The sequence below is a fragment of the Neoarius graeffei genome, chromosome 18 (genome assembly GCF_027579695.1).
Source record: "Neoarius graeffei isolate fNeoGra1 chromosome 18, fNeoGra1.pri, whole genome shotgun sequence".
In the NCBI taxonomy this organism is placed as follows: Eukaryota; Metazoa; Chordata; class Actinopteri; order Siluriformes; family Ariidae; genus Neoarius; species Neoarius graeffei.
Genome location: NC_083586.1, coordinates 19,647,254 through 19,668,682, shown reverse-complemented (window position 1 = coordinate 19,668,682; position 21,429 = coordinate 19,647,254). Strand labels below are relative to the sequence as shown.

At 43.1% G+C, this 21,429-nt stretch overlaps 1 protein-coding gene across 1 annotated transcript in view; it reads right to left on the bottom strand.

Annotated features, from left to right (window-relative positions):
• Positions 1-10,438: 10,438 nt before the first annotated feature.
• The window catches only part of LOC132866627 (interferon-induced protein 44-like), a 40,973-nt gene continuing 29,982 nt past the window's right edge, over positions 10,439-21,429 (bottom strand). The window contains exons 5-8 of the mRNA XM_060899420.1: positions 21,048-21,191; positions 20,591-20,762; positions 11,718-11,818; positions 10,439-11,547 (exon numbers count right to left, since the gene is read on the bottom strand). Of these exons, the coding sequence (XP_060755403.1) occupies positions 11,368-11,547; positions 11,718-11,818; positions 20,591-20,762; positions 21,048-21,191 (597 nt within the window). The 3' untranslated portion in view covers positions 10,439-11,367. The remainder of the gene's footprint in view (positions 11,548-11,717; positions 11,819-20,590; positions 20,763-21,047; positions 21,192-21,429) is intronic.

The following is a 21,429-nucleotide window of genomic DNA, read 5'->3' as shown; positions in this document are numbered from 1 at the left end:
TGTACCTGCCCTCGTGCACCGACAGCTTCCGGCTGATGGTGGAGGGGGCGGACTGGACGGTCCTCCCCCTCCACCTCCTGGGACAGAACAGTCCCCAGCCCTCTGTCCGACACATCTGTCTGCAAAATAAAGGGGAGAGAAAAGTCAGGGGAGTGTAACAGTGGCCCCCCACACACAGTGCAGCCTTTACCTTAGAGAAAGCCCACTGGCATTGCTCCGTCCACTGGACCTGATCTGGTGCCCCCTTTTTAGTGAGATCAGTCAGTGGGCCGGTGACATCCCCTAATTAGGAATAAACCTACGATAGTAGCCAGTCAGCCCCAGGAACTGTCTCACCCATTTTTTGGTCTTGGGCCTCAGGCAGGCCATAATCGCTGCTGTCTTATTAATGTGGGGACGCACCTGCCCATTGCCCAAGTGGAAGCCCAGATACCGGACTTCCACATTCCCAATCGCACACTTCTCCGGGTTGGCTGTGAGATCCGCTCACCTCAGCGACCTAAGGATGACCCTTAAGTGTTCTAGGTGCCGTGGCTAGTCATTACTATAAATAATGATGTCGTCCAAGCATGTGGCCGCATAGGTGGCATGGGGACGGAGGACCCTATCCCTAAACCGCTGGAACATAGCGGGTGCCCCAAACAGCCCAAAAGGATGTGTGATGAACTGGTGTAAGCCAAACGGTGTGGAAAAGGCCATTTTCTCTCAGGATAACAGAGTCAAGGGGATCTGCCAATATCCCTTTGTCAAATCCAGTGTCAAATAAAAATGAGCCGTGCCTAGTCGATCGAGCAACTCATCAATACAAGGCATAATTTAGATGAGGTATGTGTCGTCCCCCCATAATCAAGCAATGTTTATCCACCATTGTGATTCTATTAAGTCATGAACTTTTAATCACCTCCTGGTGTTGAACAGCATCTAAATACCTGAAGTTTTTCCTTGTATTGCAAACAGGGACTTGTATCTGACAATGAGCCACTGTCTGCCACACCTGGTTCCTTATTTCCACCCCGGTCATGTCATCTCCCTGCCACTTGCCAAGTTGACAGGAGTTGCATTTCCTCTTGGTCTGGGGCGGTAGGGGTGCTCACCACTTTCACTGGGACTCCTCATGAAGCCATGTCCCTTGTTGCCGCCGCCACATCCTGGTACAGCCGAGCGCCATCTTTGTAGAATACTCGCATCTTTGCAGGATACAGAGTCTGAAATGTTATTTGCTTTTCTTTCAGCATTTTCTTAGCTTTGGCATATTCACTGGGTTCCCTTAGCACCTCTGATGGGAAGTTATGGTCAATGTAGAAACAAGTATCATTACAAAACACTTCTTTTTTCTGCCATGCTCGCCGGAGAATCTCTTCTTTCATCCGGTAGCTCCCAAATTTAACCACAAAAGACCGGAGTCAAGCCTGATTGTTGGGCTTCGGTTGCAGAGCTCGGTGGCCTCGTTCAATTCCGAGGTCCTGATAACGGGGGAGGTCGACCACGTCTTTCAATAAGTTGTCAAGAAAACCAGCCATATTGCTGCCCTCTTTATTCTCCAGTATCCCATAGATCCTTACATTGTCTCGCTGTGCTCAACCCTCCTGGTCAATTAGTTTAGCCTCCAGATTAGTTTGGCGCTGTGCTAGCTTCTTAATTACGGTACCATTGATGCTGCCTGAAGTACAATCTCTGATTCTTCAATTCTCTCCTCCACTTCATCTAGTCTGTTGCTTGCTCTCTTTGAATCTTTTTTAATGCCTGATAGCTGTGCCCGGTTGTCTCTTCTGAACTCCCATATTTCTTTGAGGATACTTTGCAGGCTAGCTTCAGAACAATCATCAATATGTAGGCCAGTCTGAGGGGGTTTTGGCTTCAGTTATCTTGTCTTATTTTAGACTTGCTTTCCATCATATTTGTAGTTGTCCTACTTCTAGTAGTAACCCCTCTCTCCATTGTGAAGCAAAATACGCACTTGAGTTGATAAAATAGAGTTCTAGGGGGTTATTTCAAAAACTGCTGGGGAGCTCACAAACTACGCTGCCATCTTCTCTATGGCAGAACCGGAAACCGTCTTATTGTAATCTTTTATTAGGATTTACGAAATGAAAATCAGTATATTCTGACATACTAACATGTCTTTTTTTTTCAGGGCTACGAAGCATTTCACTGCAATGAATATACTCTGTGTTTCTCTTTGTATTCACAAATGATCCTTGAAACAACCTATAAAATAAGTTATCGTTACACTATTGCCATTCCATCACCAGCTCTTTCCCCCCTCTCTTTGGTTAAGTTAAAACCAAAATTGCATGTTGCCATGTTACCAAAACACCAGAAAACAAAAATAAACTCCTCTGTCCTGAGGAATTTCCCATGGTGTAAAACTTCTGACAATGAGAGAGTCCTTCTATAAAACATTTGATAAATGTCCCCACACAGGAAACCTCACCATATCAAAGATTTTTTTTAAATATTATTTATTTACTGCCCATCTACCATGCAACCCCCTGTGAATTAACTGGTACTATAAAAACGATCATGTATTAGAACGTGCGCATCAATACACATAAACCTGTGATATGCAGCTGCACTACTGTCAGAGCTGCTGTTATAGAAAATTAATCAACAGTTTCCAACCAATCACATTTGAAAGTGAAATTTATACATAGAAATGCTTGAGTGACATTGACAGGCCTTTTTAAAATACACATTTTGTTTTTGATGAATATTTTATAACTTCTGCATCACTGAGTCAGTTGAAAAACATTGTTTCCAAACATTTTTTCCAACAAAAAAATAACCTGACTTTGTGGATTTCTGTTTACCACTCATTATAGTGCGTATAGTTCTTATAAGGCTAAGAACGTCTGTGAACTCCGCAGGTACGGGTGCTCTACTCGGATGAGGTACTCCACTCAGCGGCAAGCTCATCCAGCTGTCCAAGTGAGCATGAGGCTCACCCAGATCGGTTCTGGTGGCTTGGGTTCTTCGAAGGCCTTGTCGAACAGATTACACTGCAGGCTGAATCCCCGAGGGTGATATATGCCATAGTACATAGCCAGGAGGCCCATTACAAAACGCTGCCGGAAATACGAGGCAAGGGGCCGAGATACAGGAACCCGGTAGATGTGTGGTCTGGCAAACTGGATCACTTCCACTACATCCATAGTTTGGCAAAGTATTCTGTCAGGTACGAGGTAGGCGGATGTATGTGCAGAAGTGATTTATTTACATATCAGAGGTGGAAAGAGTACTAAAATATTATACTCAAGTACAAGTACTGTTACTCTGATGAAATTTTACTTAAGTACAAGTAAAGTTACCAGACAAAAAATCTACTCAAGTAAAAGTAAAATGTAGATCATTTAAAATGTACTTTGAGTAAAAGTAAAACGTTACTTTTAACAATGGGTGTTTTCTGCCTCCATTGTGTTGTGCAAAAATGAAAAAGAAGAGGAAACAAGGATATATGTACATCTCAACCCAGATGTTTTATTTAAAGGAAGTGTATCAAATTGAATGCTTAGGATAATGCTGCATTAAAACTGAGACAAACAAAAAAGGTCAATACACACAGTCATGTCGTTTACATCGCCCTGACCACACACAAAGCATTGTACACGAAATATGAAAGTGAAATGTTGCACCGAAATCTCGTAGCTTGCCTGTGTGCACTGTGTGTTATTGAACAATTCAATTCAAACATTATTTGTTTTGCTTAGTATTCCTTTCTGGCCTGTTGGATGTAGAATGGTAGGAGGACTGATCACGTCAGGTTGGCGAGCTAACTTGCTTGCATGATTAGCCAACCGAATAACAGACTAGTTACTGTTATGTTACAGTACCAACAGGTTGCTACTTCAACATTAGCAATGCTATCCACTATTTTTGGAATATAACCAGCCTATTGTCGGTTTTACTATGGAAAGGAAACATTATGATCAGGGGCGCAGATATGCTTTTTGAACTGGAGCGGACAAAAAACTGGGGGGGGGACAAAAAACTGGGGGGGGACAAAGCTGCCAGCAAACCAACCCCAACCCCGATATGCCTGTCAAACTTGTTGTGGGTAACCATAGCAACCAAGCTCGAGCTCGCAACCTGTGCAGTCTGCGCAGCTCAACCAACCGAATATCAGTCTTTGTTTTGTTTTATGTGAGTTGTTGCAACTATGTATACACTGCTGTGCACCTCAATAAACCGAATGGTAATTAGTCTTTTGATTTTTCCGTGAGGTTTGCCTTATGCAAAGAAAGACAGCATAGACGTTTTTTCCTCCCTATAAGTGGGGGGGACCGAACGAGGTGAATTTAAATCTGGGTGGGACGAATCCCACCCGTCCCACCCTCTATCTGCACCCGTGATTATGATGCCAATGACAATACTTACTTCAACATGCTTGCGCAGATTAGACGTCGAGTTTTTGTATGCCGCAATGGTTGTCTTCTTGGGTACACATAATCAGCATTGTATAATGAAACTGTCACCCCTTTTCTCTACGAAGCTGAAGTGATCACGTATGTAGGGCCAGGGGTGCACTTCATTACTGGAAGAAATTGCTTTTTCTGCAGGGTCGTCCACCACAGGTTCCTTGGTCTCCTCCATGTCCGCAGGGGCGCTTTATCAACACCCGTGGCCCAGGGGCTAGGCCCCTCATAGGCTACCTGTCAACCCTACCCTTACCATTGGCCAGGAAAACACTCTTATTTTATTTGCAATACGTGTCAAGCATTTACAGTGTAAGTGTGTAATTAGCCTAGAAGCCTACGATAGGTTACGTTTGGCTCAGCATAGGTGCGCAAGGCCCACGCTCACATCGCTCAACACATCCGACCACAGAGGGAGAGAAGAACGCGTGCATTATCATTACAGAGCCGGTTCTGATTATTACCACGGACAGGACAGTGATACTGCGTAACTTTCACGCAGGGGCATGGCCAGAGATAACCACACAAGCGCGCGTGCGCTAATGTAGACCTATGTGTTGTAAACATAAAACACACACACCTACAGACAAGTCCTTTTAAAAAATAAAATACATAAAAATAGCTCGGTGGCATGAAAACAAACATTCACTGCAAGACAAGGTGCCCTAGAATCGCCATCAGTTTTTAATATCTACTGTATATGGACTTTGTTGTCAGGATTGCACAGCATGAGATAGCAAAACTGTACCCAGATACAGGCTTCAAGTTCAGATATTGCATTCCAAATGAGGTATCCACAAGAGAAATGTGTACGAAAGCACGAGCATCAGCAGAGGGTTGCATAACAGAGATTCTATACGCAGATGATCAGGCCATACTCGCTGGATCCATCGAAGAGCTTCAGAATATTCTTCAGTTGTATGATAAGACCTACACCCGCTTTGGTTTACAAATATCATATTTCAAAACAGAAACAATGGCTTTTAACATCAATGAGGATATCAAATGTAAACCAAGTATCATTTCCCTTGGCGGCACTAATATTAAAAACGTCCGCACCTTTAAATATCTTGGTTATAATGTCAGCAACTGTGATGAATCCTCACACTTCCTGCATGCTAGGATAAGTGCTGCATTCATGAAATGGAATGAACTGAAACACGTTCTAACCGACCACCAAATACTACTAAAAACCCGTATAAAGTTCCTAGTGGCATGCGTTCGATCTCATCTCCTGTACGGCACACAGGCATGGCAACTATCATCCAGTGAAATTCACAAAATTGAGGTAGTGTGGCACGGCTTCCTAAGGAAAATGATTAAAGGTGGATATAAACGAAAGAATGCCCCTGACCAAAAGAACACTACAAATGAAGATATAGACTGGAGCTACAAGATGTCCAATGCTGACCTCCGGAAACTGACAGGAACCCAGGGTATAAAACTATCCTGCTATGTACAACAACTAAAATATATTGCTCACGTTTGCCGGATGGGCAATAACCAAGTGCAAAAGCAGCTCCTGTTTGACAAAAATGGTTACAAATGGACGAAATGGGAAAATCTGCTGGGCATAGACACCCAACAGATAAGACGTATGATGATGGACAAATCAAACTTTGAGCAACTGCTGCAACTGCTACAGCAGAAGCACCCCTAGAGAGTTTAACTTTTGACAGGGGAACATGATGATGAAGGTACTTGGCTCGGCGGCCACATGAAATGTAAACACCATGGACAGCGGGCAAACTCATAACTCTACAGACCGAAATACACGAAACCAAGTCCTACTGGGGTCTGTTTTACCAATCTATGTTAAAGCATCATGCAAGTCTTCCTTCTCCTTGAATGAGACCGTGCATTCAACTGCCTTTTTGACATGACTGCATCGAAATACCACTCAACAATATTTCACGCACTCCATCAAGAAAAAAGTTAAACATGATAAACACGGGCATGCTGTATTGAGCGTACGATTTTTTTAAAAGAAACTAGCTACATCAAAGTCCTTCAATAAACCCATCCTTTAGCGCAAATGAGCTTAACCTAGTTCAAAGCATGACGCTAGCAGTAGCTGCATAAGGCAAAATCATGTGGGCCTTTCGTCAACAACAAGCCACGGCGGGCAAACATTAATAATCAAGCGTCCTTACCTTAAAACGTTGTCTTGACCACAGAACTTCTCAAGTATTTCACTTAAATCCACACGGGTTAACAACACACCCAACACAGCTAGCGAGAAATGTGGATCTGCGCTAGCTTTGTATTGCTATTCCCCTCAGTATGCTTACTCTGTCTGCTGCCCGAACTGTGAACATTATAGCCTACAAGCTTTTCATCAATTTCTTCAGTAGATGCCATTTTAGACATTTTATTATCCCCATCGAAATATGCTATTATACTAACAGGATTATAACTCAAATCACACGACACGTATTCAAATCACAACTGATTTATTTTACTGTTGGACAGATCATAGCATATCTAGCCTAGCTGCACATAGCCTAGCTGCTGGTAGGCTGATAACTGATAAGTAGCTGATATTCTGAACAGATTGGTGATCCTTACCTTAAAAAGTCTGTGACTTTAGGCAACGATTCTATCATTACCTGCATCTCTCTCTTTTTTTCCTTTTATGCACCCCACTAACATGTGAACGCTTCATCTTTCAAAGCCTCTAAATTTGTGTCTCAGTAGTCTGCAGTCTTTGGCGCGCTTTCGTGCATGACGTTACATTTTGTTACATTTAATTCTGGTACATTTGTGGGTGCTCATTTCGCGAACCACATCCACCATGTCTCTTACAGCAGGCTACTGTGCGCTCATTTATTTCTAACCTTATTTCTATCCGTACATTAATGTAGGCCCACGATTCCGACAGTTTATTATTTTATTAATATTACAAGGCCCCTGATTGGCTGTGGCCCAGGGGCTTGAGCCCCCCCCCCCCCAAAAGCGCCGGTGCATGTCCGCCATCGTCTGTGTGAGACTCGCGCGCACGACAACTGTCCTTCCCGTGATTCAGTTCCAGAACGAATTTCCCCTTCTCCGTTTTAGCCTTTTTTAAATTTTTTATTTATTTATTTATTTTTACTCAGTAACGGTTGTGATGGAAAATGTACCAAAGTACACTACTTAAAAGAAAACATACTTAAGTAAAAGTAAAAGTACACTCTTTAAAAATTACTTGAAAAAGTATAAGTACACAAAAAAGCTACTCAAGTACAGTAACGCAAGTAATGTAATGTAATTCGTTACTTTCCACCTCTGATATATATATATATATATATATATATATACATACAATCCAAGTCAGCAGGCTAAATCAAAAACATAAAACAAGCAAATGGTCAGGCGAGGCGCAAACAGGATATCAGAGGCAGAGCGACAATGGTAATGAGAAACAGGAACAACAATCAGGAAATCAGGAACAAGGGTAGAAAGGCTTGGTAATGTGTACTAACATAGCATAATACTTCGCACTGATCATGCATCAGAACACAGTCCTTAAATAGGTGCACAGGTAGCTCCTTAATTAAGTTCAGGTGTGTGTCATTAACAGCGCGCATGCTGGAGTCCTCTCGGCGCCTGCGCAGCCCAGGGTGTGCCTTCAGGTGCACATGCCACAGCGCGCACGACTGATATGTACTAATTCTCACCTCCACTCTACTGGTCTCTGAGGCTTCTGGAGTTCTCAATTCAGGAACATAAATAAATGTCAGATTTGATCAAAATAGATATGTGAAGTTTCTCACAAAAACTTAAAGTCTGTCTGTTTGTTTGAGATCCTTTCTGTGTTGTCAGAATCATTATGCTATACAACCCCAATTCCAAAAAAGTTGGGACAAAGTACAAATTGCAAATAAAAACGGAATGCAATGATGTGGAAGTTTCAAAATTCCATATTTTATTCAGAATAGAGCATAGATGACATATCAAATGTTTAAACTGAGAAAATGTATCATTTAAAGAGAAAAATTAGGTGATTTTAAATTTCATGACAACAACACATCTCAAAAAAGTTGGGACAAGGCCATGTTTACCACTGTGAGACATCCCCTTTTCTCTTTACAACAGTCTGTAAACGTCTGGGGACTGAGGAGACAAGTTGCTCAAGTTTAGGGATAGGAATGTTAACCCATTCTTGTCTAATGTAGGATTCTAGTTGCTCAACTGTCTTAGGTCTTTTTTGTCGTATCTTCCGTTTTATGATGCGCCAAATGTTTTCTATGGGTGAAAGATCTGGACTGCAGGCTGGCCAGTTCAGTACCCGGACCCTTCTTCTACGCAGCCATGATGCTGTAATTGATGCAGTATGTGGTTTGGCATTGTCATGTTGGAAAATGCAAGGTCTTCCCTGAAAGAGACGTCGTCTGGATGTGAGCATATGTTGCTCTAGAACCTGGATATACCTTTCAGCATTGATGGTGTCTTTCCAGATGTGTAAGCTGCCCATGCCACACGCACTAATGCAACCACATACCATCAGAGATGCAGGCTTCTGAACTGAGCGCTGATAACAACTTGGGTCGTCCTTCTCCTCTTTAGTCCGAATGACACGGCGTCCCTGATTTCCATAAAGAACTTCAAATTTTGATTCGTCTGACCACAGAACAGTTTTCCACTTTGCCACAGTCCATTTTAAATGAGCCTTGGCCCAGAGAAGACGTCTGCGCTTCTGGATCATGTTTAGATACGGCTTCTTCTTTGATCTATAGAGTTTTAGCTGGCAACGGCGGATGGCACGGTGAATTGTGTTCTCAGATAATGTTCTCTGGAAATATTCCTGAGCCCATTTTGTGATTTCCAATACAGAAGCATGCCTGTATGTGATGCAGTGCCGTCTAAGGGCCCGAAGATCACGGGCACCCAGTATGGTTTTCCGGCCTTGACCCTTACGCACAGAGATTCTTCCAGATTCTCTGAATCTTTTGATGATATTATGCACTGTAGATGATATGTTTAAACTCTTTGCAATTTTACACTGTCAAACTCCTTTGTGATATTGCTCCACTATTTGTGGGCACAGAATTGGGGGGATTGGTGATCCTCTTCCCATCTTTACTTCTGAGAGCCGCTGCCACTCCAAGATGCTCTTTTTATACCCAGTCATGTTAATGACCTATTGCCAATTGACCTAATGAGTTGCAATTTGGTCCTCCACCTGTTCCATTTTTGTACCTTTAACTTTTCCAGCCTCTTATTGCCCCTGTCCCGACTTTTTTGAGATGTGTTGCTGTCATGAAATTTCAAATGAGCCAATATTTGGCATGAAATTTCAAAATGTCTCACTTTCGACATTTGATATGTTGTCTATGTTCTATTGTGAATACAATATCAGTTTTTGAGATTTGTGAATTATTACATTCCGTTTTTATGTACAATTTGTACTTTGTCCCAACTTTTTTGGAATCGGGGTTGTATTTAAACACTACTGCAGTGTTGATAATGATAAGTACTGTAACATTTTGTAATAAGCAAATGTTGTGATTGCGCAAAATTGTGCGAGAACGTAAGAAAAGACTCGCTTACCTTGGACCATCATGTTGGACTGAGGTATTGTGAGAGCTGTTTTAAAGGTTCAAACAACATACCTACATTTACATAACACTTGCGTCTCTTTCTGAATGATATTTATGTGATTAGATACAGTATGTTCTCTTGTTTGAGGATAAGTGGCTACAGATAATGAATGGATGGATGTTCTCCTGTTTGCTTTCCTGGTACGATTTAAAACACTGAATAATTAAACTAATGCAAAAACACTGAATAATTAAACTAATTTAATTTGCATTGAATGTGCTATTACACTAAATTAATATACAGTGCTCAGTGTAAATGAGTACACCCCCTTTGAAAAGTAACATTTTAAACAATATCTCAATGAACACAATTTCCAAAATGTTGACAAGGCAAAGTTTAATATAACATCTGTTTAACTTATAACAGGAAAGTAAGGTTAATAATATAACTTAGATTACACATTTTTCAGTTTTACTCAAATTAGGGTGGTGCAAAAATGCGCACACCCCACAACAAAAACTACTACATCTAGTACTTTGTATGGCCTCCATGATTTTTAATGACAGCACCAAGTCTTCTAGGCATGGAACGAACAAGTTGGCGACATTTTGCAACATCAATCTTTTTCCATTCTTCAACAATGACCTCTTTTAGTGACTGGATGCTGGATGGAGAGTGATGCTCAACTTGTCTCTTCAGAATTCCCCATAGGTGTTCGATTGGGTTCAGATCAGGAGACATACTTGGCCACTGAATCACTTTCACCCTGTTCTTCTTCAGAAATCCAACAGTGCCCTTAGATGTGTGTTTAGTCATGTTGGAAAAGTGCACGACGAACAAGGGCACGGAGTGATGGTAGCATCTTCTCTTTCAGTCCATGTACGCTGATGAATCCACCTCATGTCTGTAGTGTAATAGGTGGTGGGATTCAGGATGAGGAGCACACGCTTTTGATACAGTCACTTTTGATGTGCCATAAAATTCATATTCATAAATGAATTAATATAACTAACTCGGAGTTTATTCTCATTGTTTGTCCTGCTTGTCAAGGTTTAGATTATTACACAAATATACTTTTACAGATACAAATAACACAAAACAAAGAAACAAATTCGTAACTGATGACATTTTTTAATGATAACTACATTTATGCAGCACTAAAGTCACTACTATTACCTATAATAAAGATTGTGTACACAAACAAATTTTTCAACCAAGACAATATACAATAAATAAAGATTCCTAAAAACCACTGACCATTTCAGGAAAACTTCACCATGAATCTTTAAAATATTTCTTTGAACAATCTCAAACACAAGAGATAATGTTCAATCACAGATTAGTGAGAAATCCCAGTCCCAGAATGCATTTAGTTAACAGTGTTGAAGGGATGTTAGCATGAAAGCTGAAGCTTTTGTTCATATCTCTCTCATCAGTTGTCATCTTTTTCCAACTCACGTTCTACATAGTCATTGGCAAAATTAAGAATATCTCTCAGTGCAATGAGGAGGAACAGGTCGATATCAGGATCTTGGGTGATGATTTCAGAGTAGGTATTCACAGGGTAGATGGCATTTAATGGGATGCCGACATTACTACTGCACTCATGAACCTGAGGAAATAAAGATCGGCAGGCATTATGTGGAGACGTGAGAATGAGATCATTAAGACATGTGAACCTGAACCTTGTGGGGACCTGCCAAATGGTTACAAGTGTCAGTATTGCTATACAAGTGGGGACATTGCTTGTGCTAAAAAGACACACACACACACACAGATTACCTTCTCTCGGATCTTCTTGCTATAATACATTTTCTTTAGATCCCCTTTAACCAGCTCACAGGCTTTATCCACCTTGGTCATCACAATGACCTGAGGGATTCCTACAAAATTAAAATTTAATAATTTAATTATCAAATAATTTTCAGGCTTGGTTTATTTTTAATTTCTGCTCCAATGAGACCCTGACCACTTACCAAGATAACTGTATATGGACTACAAATTGGTTAGAGATTGGTGATGTGGTGAAGAAACAACTATTTTTGTTTGTTTGTTTGTTTGTTTGTTTGTTTGTTTGTTTGTTTGTTTTAGTGTTGGAACAAGAGCTTCATTTGTAGTGGCTCCACAGCATTGAACGTAACTATAAATGGATAAACACTATGACACATTGTTATTGAAATGTTATTGTTTCAATAATAAGACCTAATTCGCAGTGACTTGTAAACGGATTGAAATGTGTGTAAACTTAGATATGGTATATAAAGTTTCCTAAAAGAATGTCAGAGGCAGGCTGCCCTGGCCCTGAGCCGCCACCAGAGGGAGCCAAAGAGCTGCTTCTTGGATGTTAGTGGCAACTGGCTCCATCAGTAAGGGCTGCTGACAGGTTGCTCAAATTTTACCCCTTTTCCACCAACAGGGAACAGGTTCTGCTCTGGTTCATGCACCACATTTTGACCCATTTAGAGTATTGCAACCAAAAATATTAATTGGTTCAGAACCTGCAAAGTTGGTTCCCAGCTGGAACCAAAATGCAGCTGGTTTTTCCAGCACAAACTAGAACGACATCAGTGGGCATGTCATTAGTTTGGAGAGGAAGTAGAGCACAACAATGGAGAATGCAATGGAAAAGGATACATTACATGAATGGCATTCTTATCGAGAGCAACATACAACATCCCCAGAGCAGCCTGGGGAGCAGTTGGGGATTAGGTGCCTTGCTCAAGGGCACTTCAGTCATTCCTGCTGGTCCAGGGAATCAAACCTTTTATTCCCAAAGCTGCTTCTCTATCCATTAGGGCATGGCTTCCCCCATGATGCTTCTTCATTAAAAAAAAATGGAATGAAAATACTTATCTGCAATAACTGAACAAAAGCTCGTAGGTAATCAATGTGCTCCACTATCTTGCTGTCACTGTTTACTCCCGCTGTGCCCTCCGTTCATGATACTTCTTGATTACAACGTTTCCACTCAAAACTGTTGAAATTGTGGGCTAGTTTGCTCGCAGGCACCAAGATACAAAGAATCCTGAATGGAACTGGTTGAAGAACCCATTTCCTGTTGGTCAAAAAGAGGTATCTGGGTGCAAGACTAAGCCCGTATTGGTATTTTGAAAATTAGAGTTCTATTCTAGTCCTTTCCTTGGCGCTATGTTGGCCTCGCCTTATTAACCGACCCACTCTCTCAAGGCTTCAGCTCTTTTTTCCTGGTTAAATTTTTGTAACGAGTAGTCAAAGGTTTGTCCCCTAATTATCTGGGGTGGGTTTCCCAAAAGCCTCTTAAGGCCAAGAGTGTCTTTAATTACCTCTTAAGATCCATCGTCAAGCTAACGTGGTTTTCCCAAACAACACTGTAGCCCAAGTGGTCCTTTAGTTTGCTCTGAATTTACGAGAGACCCAGATCACTCATTCAAAACAAAAAGCAACTTCCTCACAGCCAAATACATAGACTGTGCATGCGCCTCCAAGGGACTCTCACAATCAATGGGGGAAACTGGTTCAATTATTTTTCTTGTACGCTGCAAGTACATAAATTTTTAAAATAAATATACACAAAATATTATGAATATATTTCAATGTTATGGAATCACGTACGGATATCATAATGTCACATTGATATCACCACATTTTCATCAAATTTAACTCCATTAGGAGAGTGATTATCTCATTTAGTGTCATAAATGAGACAAATTTCTGCACGTCTAATATTGTGTGTGTGTGTGTGTGTGTGAGCACAAGCACCTGTGCGCAAGCGAGAGAGAGATAGGTTTTGATCTGTGTGTACCTAAAGAGGTTGAATTTACCTCTCTCTCTCTCTCTCTCTCTCTCTCTCTCTCTCTCTATATATATATATATATATATATATATATATATATATATATATATCTCGTCTCGTCTCGTCTTCTTCCGCTTATCCAGGACCGGGTCGCGGAGGCAGCAGTCTAAGCATGGAAGCCCAAACTTCCCTTTCCCCAGACACCTCGGCCAGCTCCTCGGGAAGAACACCGAGGCGTTCCCAGGCCAGCCAAGAGACATAGTCCCTCCAGCGTGTCCTGGGTCTTCCCCGGGGCCTCCTCCCGGGGGGACATGCCTGGAACACCTCCCCAGGGAGGCGTCCAGGAGGCAGCCGAAAAAGATGCCCGAGCCACCTCAGCTGGTTCCTCTCGATGTGGAGGAGCAGCGGCTCTACTCCGAGCTCCTCCCGAGTGACTGTGCTTCTCACCCTATCTCTAAGGGAGCGCCCAGCCACCCTGCGAAGGAAACTCATTTCAGCCGCTTGTATCCGCGATCTTGTTCTTTCTGTCATTACCCAAAGCTCATGACCATAGGTGAGAGTCGGAACGTAGATCGACCGGTAAATTGAGAGCTTCGCCTTTTGGCTCAGCTCCTTCTTCACCACGACGGACCGGTAAAGCGACCGCATCACTGCGGAGGCTGCACCGATCCGCCTGTCGATCTCACGCTCCATCCTTCCCTCACTCGTGAACAAGATCCCGAGATACTTAAACTCCTCCACTTGAGGCAGGACTTCTCCACCAACCTGGAGAGGGCAAGCCACCCTTTTCCGGTCGAGAACCATGGCCTCGGACTTGGAGGTGCTGATTCTCATCCCAGCCGCTTCACACTCGACTGCAAACCGCCCCAGTGCATGCTGAAGGTCCTGGTTTGAAGAAGCCAACAGGACAACATCATCCGCAAAAAGCAGAGATGAAATCCTGTGGTTCCCAAACAGGATTCCTTCCGGCCCCTGGCTGCGCCTAGAAATTCTGTCCATAAAAATTATGAACAGAACCGGTGACAAAGGGCAGCCCTGACGGAGTCCAACATGCACCGGGAACAGGTCTGACTTACTGCCGGCAATGCGAACCAGACTCCTGCTCCGTTCGTACAGGGACCGGACAGCCCTTAGCAAAGAGCCCCGAACCCCATACTCCCGAAGCACCCCCCACAGAATACCACGGGGGACACGGTCGAATGCCTTCTCCAGATCCACAAAGCACATGTGGACTGGTTGGGCAAACTCCCATGAACCCTCGAGCACCCTATGAAGGGTATAGAGCTGGTCCAGTGTTCCGCGACCAGGACGAAAACCGCATTGTTCCTCCTGGATCCGAGGTTCGACTATTGGTCGAATTCTCCTCTCCAGTACCCTGGAGTAAACTTTCCCTGGGAGGCTGAGAAGTGTGATTCCCCTATAATTGGAGCACACTCTCCGGTCCCCTTTCTTAAAAAGAGGGACCACCACCCCAGTCTGCCACTCCAGAGGCACTGTCCCCGACCGCCACGCGATGTTGCAGAGGCGTGTCAACCAAGACAGCCCCACAACATCCAGAGACTTGAGATACTCAGGGCGGATCTCATCCACCCCCGGTGCCTTGCCACCGAGGAGCTTGCAAACCACCTCAGTGACTTCGGCTTGGGTAATGGACGAGTCCACCTCTGAGTCATCAGCCTCAGTCTCCTCAGTGGAAGACATGACGGTGGGATTGAGGAGATCCTCAAAGTATTCCTTCCACCGCCCGACAATGTCCCCAGTCGAGGTCAACAGCTCCCCACCCGCACTGTAAACAGTGTTGGCAGAGTACTGCTTCCCCCTCCTGAGGCGCCGGACGGTTTGCCAGAATTTCTTCGAGGCCGACCGATAGTCCTTCTCCATGGCCTCCCCGAACTCCTCCCAGTTCCGAGTTTTTGCCTCTGCAACTGCCCGAGCTGCAGCACGCCTGGCCTGCCGATACCCGTCGGCTGCCTCAGGAGTCCCGGAGGTCAACATGGCCCGATAGGACTCCTTCTTCAGCTTGACGGCATCCCTTACTTCCGGTGTCCACCACCGGGTTCGGGGATTGCCGCCACGACAGGCACCGGAGACCTTGCGGCCACAGCTCCGAACAGCTGCGTCCACAATGGAGGTAGAGAACATGGTCCACTCAGACTCAATGTCCCCCGCCTCCCTCGGAAGCTGGGAAAAGCTCTCCCGGAGGTGGGAGTTAAAGACCTCCCCAACAGAGTGCTCGGCCAGACGTTCCCAGCAGACCCTCACCATACGTTTGGGCCTGCCAGGTCTGTCCAGCTTCCTCCTCCGCCAGCGGATCCAACTCACCACCAGGTGGTGATCAGTTGACAACTCAGCCCCTCTCTTCACCCGAGTGTCCAAGACATAGGGTCGGAGATCAGATGACACGACTACAAAGTCGATCATCGACCTCCGACCTAAGGTGTCCTGGTGCCACGTGCACTTATGGACACCCCTATGCTCGAACATGGTGTTCGTTATGGACAAACTGTGACTAGCACAGAAGTCCAATAACAAAACACCACTCGGGTTCAGATCGGGGAGGCCGTTCCTCCCAACCACGCCCCTCCAGGTGTCACTGTCATCGCCCACGTGAGCATTGAAGTCCCCCAGTAGCACAATGGAGTCCCCAGTCTGAGCACCCCTCAGTACCTCTCCCAGGGACTCCAAGAAGGCCGGATACTCTATACTGCTATTTGGCCCGTAGGCACAAACAACAGCAAGAGCCCTCTCCCCAATCCGAAGGCGCAGAGAGGCGACCCTCTCGTTCACTGGGGTAAACTCCAACACATGGCGGCTGAGCTGGGGAGCTATAAGGAAGCCCACACCAGCCCGCCGCCGCTCACCACGGGCGACTCCAGAGAAGTGGAAAGTCCAGCCCCTCTCGAGGAGCTGGGTTCCAGAGCCCAAGCTGTGCGTGGAGGTGAGCCCGACTATCTCTAGCCGGTACCTCTCAACCTCCCGCACAAGCTCAGGCTCCTTCCCCCCCAGCGAAGTGACATTCCATGTCCCAACAGCCAGCCGCTGTGTCCGGGGATCAGGTCGTCGAGGCCCCTGCCTTCGACTGCCACCCAATCCACACTGCACCAAACCCCTACTGCTACCTCTGTGGGTGGTGAACCCACAGGAGGTCGGGCCCACGTCACCTCTTCGGGCTGAGCCCGGCCGGGCCCCATGGGCAAAGGCCCGGCCACCAAGCGCTCGCATACGAGCCCCAACCCCGGGCCTGGCTCCAGGGTGGGGCCCCGGCTGCGTCCTACCGGGCGACGTCACGGTCCTGGATTTTTTCTCCATAGGGGTTTTTTGGTGAACTGCTCTTGGTCTGGCCTGTCACCTAGGACCTGTCTGCCTTGGGAAACCCTAACAGGGGCATAATGCCCCCGACAACATAGCTCCTAGGATCATTCAAGCACACAAACCCCTCCACCACAATAAGGTGGCAGTTCTAGGAGGGGTATATATATATATATATATATATATATATATATATATATAAAAGGAGGTCAATTCAACCTCTTTAGGTACACACAGATCAAAACACCTCTCTCTCTTTCTCTCTCTCTGTTCGAGCACATATAAGGAAGAACATTGCTACCTTTGCATTGTGGATAACAGTTGAAATAATCCTGACTGTATGTTTGCTGTATGTTTGAGTAACAGTGAAATAAGTGGGCACGGGGAACACATTTACTTAATTATTTATTATTATTTGTTGATTCTTTCGTGTGAATGTATCATTTAATTAAAAAAACATGCTTGGAATAAAAAATATTGTCCAAAAATGTAAAAATGTTTCGCTTATTAATTACCACATTATATACAGTAGATATAAAGAGTGTACACACCCCGTTAAAATGAGAGTTTTTTTCTGATGTAAAAAAATTAGATCATGATAAATACAGTAATTTCAAAACTTTTCCCACCTTCAATGTGACCTATAACTTGTACAATTCAATTGAAAAACAAACAAATCTATTAGGGGAAAACAATTTTTTTTTTAAATGTACAATAAGCTGGTTGCATAAGTGTGCACACCCTTAAACTAATACTTTGTTGAAGCACCTTTTGATTTAATTACAGCATTCAGTCTTTTTGGGTCGGAGTCGATCAGCCTGCCACATCTAGACTTGGCAATATTTGCCCACTCTTCCTTGCAAAAGCGCTCCAAATCTGTCAGTCTCTTGTGCACAGCCCTCTTCAGGTCACCCCACCGATTTTTAATTGGATTTAGGTCTGGGCTCTGGCTGGGCCATTCCAAAACTTTTTTGGGGGTCATTGTCATGCTGAAAGATGAAATTCCTCTTCATCTTCAGCGTTCTAGCAGACACCTGAAGGTTTTGGGCCAAAACTGACTGGTATTTAGAACTGTTCATAATTCCTTCCACCTTGACTAAAGCCCCTGTTCCAGCTGAAGAAAAACAACCCCAAAACATGATGCTGCCACCACCATGCTTCACCGTCGGTATGGGATTCTTTTGGTGATGTGCTTCATTGTTTTTGCGCTAAACAAACCTTTTGGAATTGTCGCCAAAAAGTTCAACCTTGGTTTCATCAGACCATAACATTTTCCCACATGCTTTTAGGAGAGTTGATGTATTTTTTTGCAAAATTTAGCCAGGTCTTGATGTTTTTCTTTGACCCTACGTCATAGTCCAGACATTTGGAGAATACAGGAGATTGTTGTTACATGTAGTACACAACCAGTACTTGCCAGAAATTCCTGCAGCTCCTTCAGTGTTGCTGTAGGCCTCTTGGCAGCCTCCCTGACCAGTTTTTGTCATCTTTTCATCAATTTTGGGGGGACCTCCAGTTCTCGGTCATGTCATTGTTGTCCCATTTTTTCTCCACTTCTTGATAACTGTCTTCACTGTGCTCCATGGTATATCTAATGCCGTGGAGATGTTTTTGTCCCCTTCTCCTGACTGATACCTTTCAACAATGAGATCCCTTTGACGCTCTATAAGCTCTCTGTGAACCCTGGCTTTTGCTGTAGGATGCAACTGAGTAAATGTCTGAACTTTATTTGGGGTTAATCAGAGTAATTTTAATTGATGGGAGGTGTGAACCCAAAAAGACTGAATGCTGTAATTAAATCAAAAGGTGTTTCACCAAAGTATTAGTTTAAGGGTGTGCATACTTATGCAACCAGTTTATTGTACTTTTTTTTCATGTTTGTTTTTCAATTGAATTGTACAGGTTATGGGTCACATTAAAGGTGAGAAAAGTTTTGAAATTATTTATCATGGTCTCATTTTTTTACATCAGAAAAATCTATCATTTTAATGGGGTGTGTACGCTTTTTATTTCCACTGTATGTAATGCTTAATGACAATACAATATTTTAACCACTTTGTTTTTTGTTTTGTAAAAAATGAATGCCATGTGACCTCCTTGACTGGATTTAGCAATTACTAATGCCTATATCGGGGACGCCCATTGCAAAGACACGCTTCATAATATTGCTATTAAAACTAGACAACCTTTTGATTTCATAAAATCAGTGAAATTTAGTTCCCTCTGAAATTTGGTCATTGTGATATTTTTGTAAAATATATATATATATATATATAAACAAACCAAACAGGCCATTCTGTGACTGGGAAGTTGTTTAATTTGAGGGGATTCCCTAGCAAATAATGTACATGAAATCACTTGCTTTGCACAGTCAAGCAGACAGAGGAAATCCTGTGCACATGTGCAGGTTTATCTTAGTTGTCGTCTTCTTCTTTTGGGTTTTATGGCAGCTGGCATCCACAGTGTTGCATTACTGCCATCTACAGGTTTACCTTGACCGTGCACTAACAGTTATATCCTTCTGTTGCTAAACGAACAGCTGATCACACCGAGGTGCTCGCTGACCGCCAATATTTATTAGTTTGGTCTTGCGTTTCTTTTCCTTCGCAACATAATGTCTTTTCTTCTCGCTGTCCATTACTGTCGTCGGTCTTTCACATTTTATTAATGTCCTCCATTTTCCTCTCCTGTTTCAAATTTGTATCCCACAATGCCTTTCACGAACGGGAAAAGCCCATCACATGATGCATGACGTAGTATCTTGAATTGCATCATGGTAAAGCAGGAAAATTGTTCTATTTTAAAAAACCTCATAAAATTGGAAGTCTGTGATTTGAATTCAGTAGTTTTTGGGCCATTAAACAAAAATAATTGGGTGTCAGGGAAAATTCTTTTTATGACCTAAACTTGAGAAATCTGAAAGGCAGTCGACCGAATGAGTTCGGGAAAACCACGTACAGAGACAACGTTCATTGCTTAAGAGGGTTGCCCAACTTTCTCTTTAGCCCTAAAGAGCAATGTTATTGGGAAACCTACCCCTGATCTGCACTTGGGTCCTATCTCTTGAGTATTGGTTGTGGCTCATTTGGCTTTCCCAGGTTTTGTAACAGTCAGAGATAAAGCTGTCTGAAAAAATGCTATACTTTAGATTTATCTGGTAACATGAAAGACTGTGGGGTTTGTTTTCCTATTTAACTTGAAAATAGGAGCTAAGTTGTTTCATGGATGTTCTGAAACCAGTTAAACAGTTTAATGTACTCTTTCATTGATAAAAAAAAATTGTAGTCATTTGAAAATTGTTGTCTAATAAAACACTTTGGCTAGTTCATTCAAAAATGAAAGTAATGTTTTTTCTATTTTCTTTTCTTTTCAGTATCTTATCCACTAGTGGCCATTAAAACCCCATATCTGTTGCCTACTGCTCTACACTGGTTTCCAGCTGACTTAACTGCTCTGCCCTGCCTCCAGTTCCCAGCATGAATTAATAACACTTACAAGTTTGAATAATAATAATCAGTAATGGGTAAGCTTAAGCAGAAAAAAATTACCAAAATGAATAAATAATTTATTTTACCAAGCAGGCTAGCACTCGTCCTAACATGGTCCATTTTGTCAAGGACCTTGGAGTCCAACATTGAGACCGAGTCTGCAGGCAGAACACACACCAGACAGTGAACCTTATCACCCAAAGTTGGGTTCTTTATGTAATGCGGGTCGTCATCAGCTATGGTTACCCCAGGATTAAACTAGAACAGAAAAAAAAATATTCATGAATTATAAAGTTTAAATTAAACCCGTTTATCCACAAGCAAGATTTCGCACATTTAATTAACTTTAGTCTTTGATCATGAAAGATTAATCCTCACTGATTATTTTGTTTAGATTTATAATATGCATGGAATAATACATACAAAACATATAGTTCTACAAAATGAATGCATGAGGAGTGTGGTGCTTGATACAGAGTGACAAAGTTTGATCTTGTGATCTTTTCTCAAATGCTAGAAATAATAGAATGCACCGGTACTTACAATGTACTCATCTGAAATGTGTCCCTTAAACACACTGATGATGTCATCATGTTTTATTCCTTCTTGTGCTTCAATCCCCATGATGTCAACAATCTCCAGCGGATAACGCTCTCCTCTGCCCATCTTCAGCTTGTGTATGTTCATCTAAATTGCATTCAAATATGGTTAGAAAAATCATCTTCAAAGGTAACATACCCCTTTTCCACAGCTCCCTGAGGTCTCAATGAAATGTCTGTGACATAGTTTGGTCAAAATACCACAAGAGTAAAGCACCACTGCGTCTTCTCACTCTGTCTAACAGCCCTGGGGTAGGTTTCCTGATAACATTGCCCTTTAGGGCTAAAGAGAGAGTTGAGAGACTCTCTGAAGCAATGAATGTTGT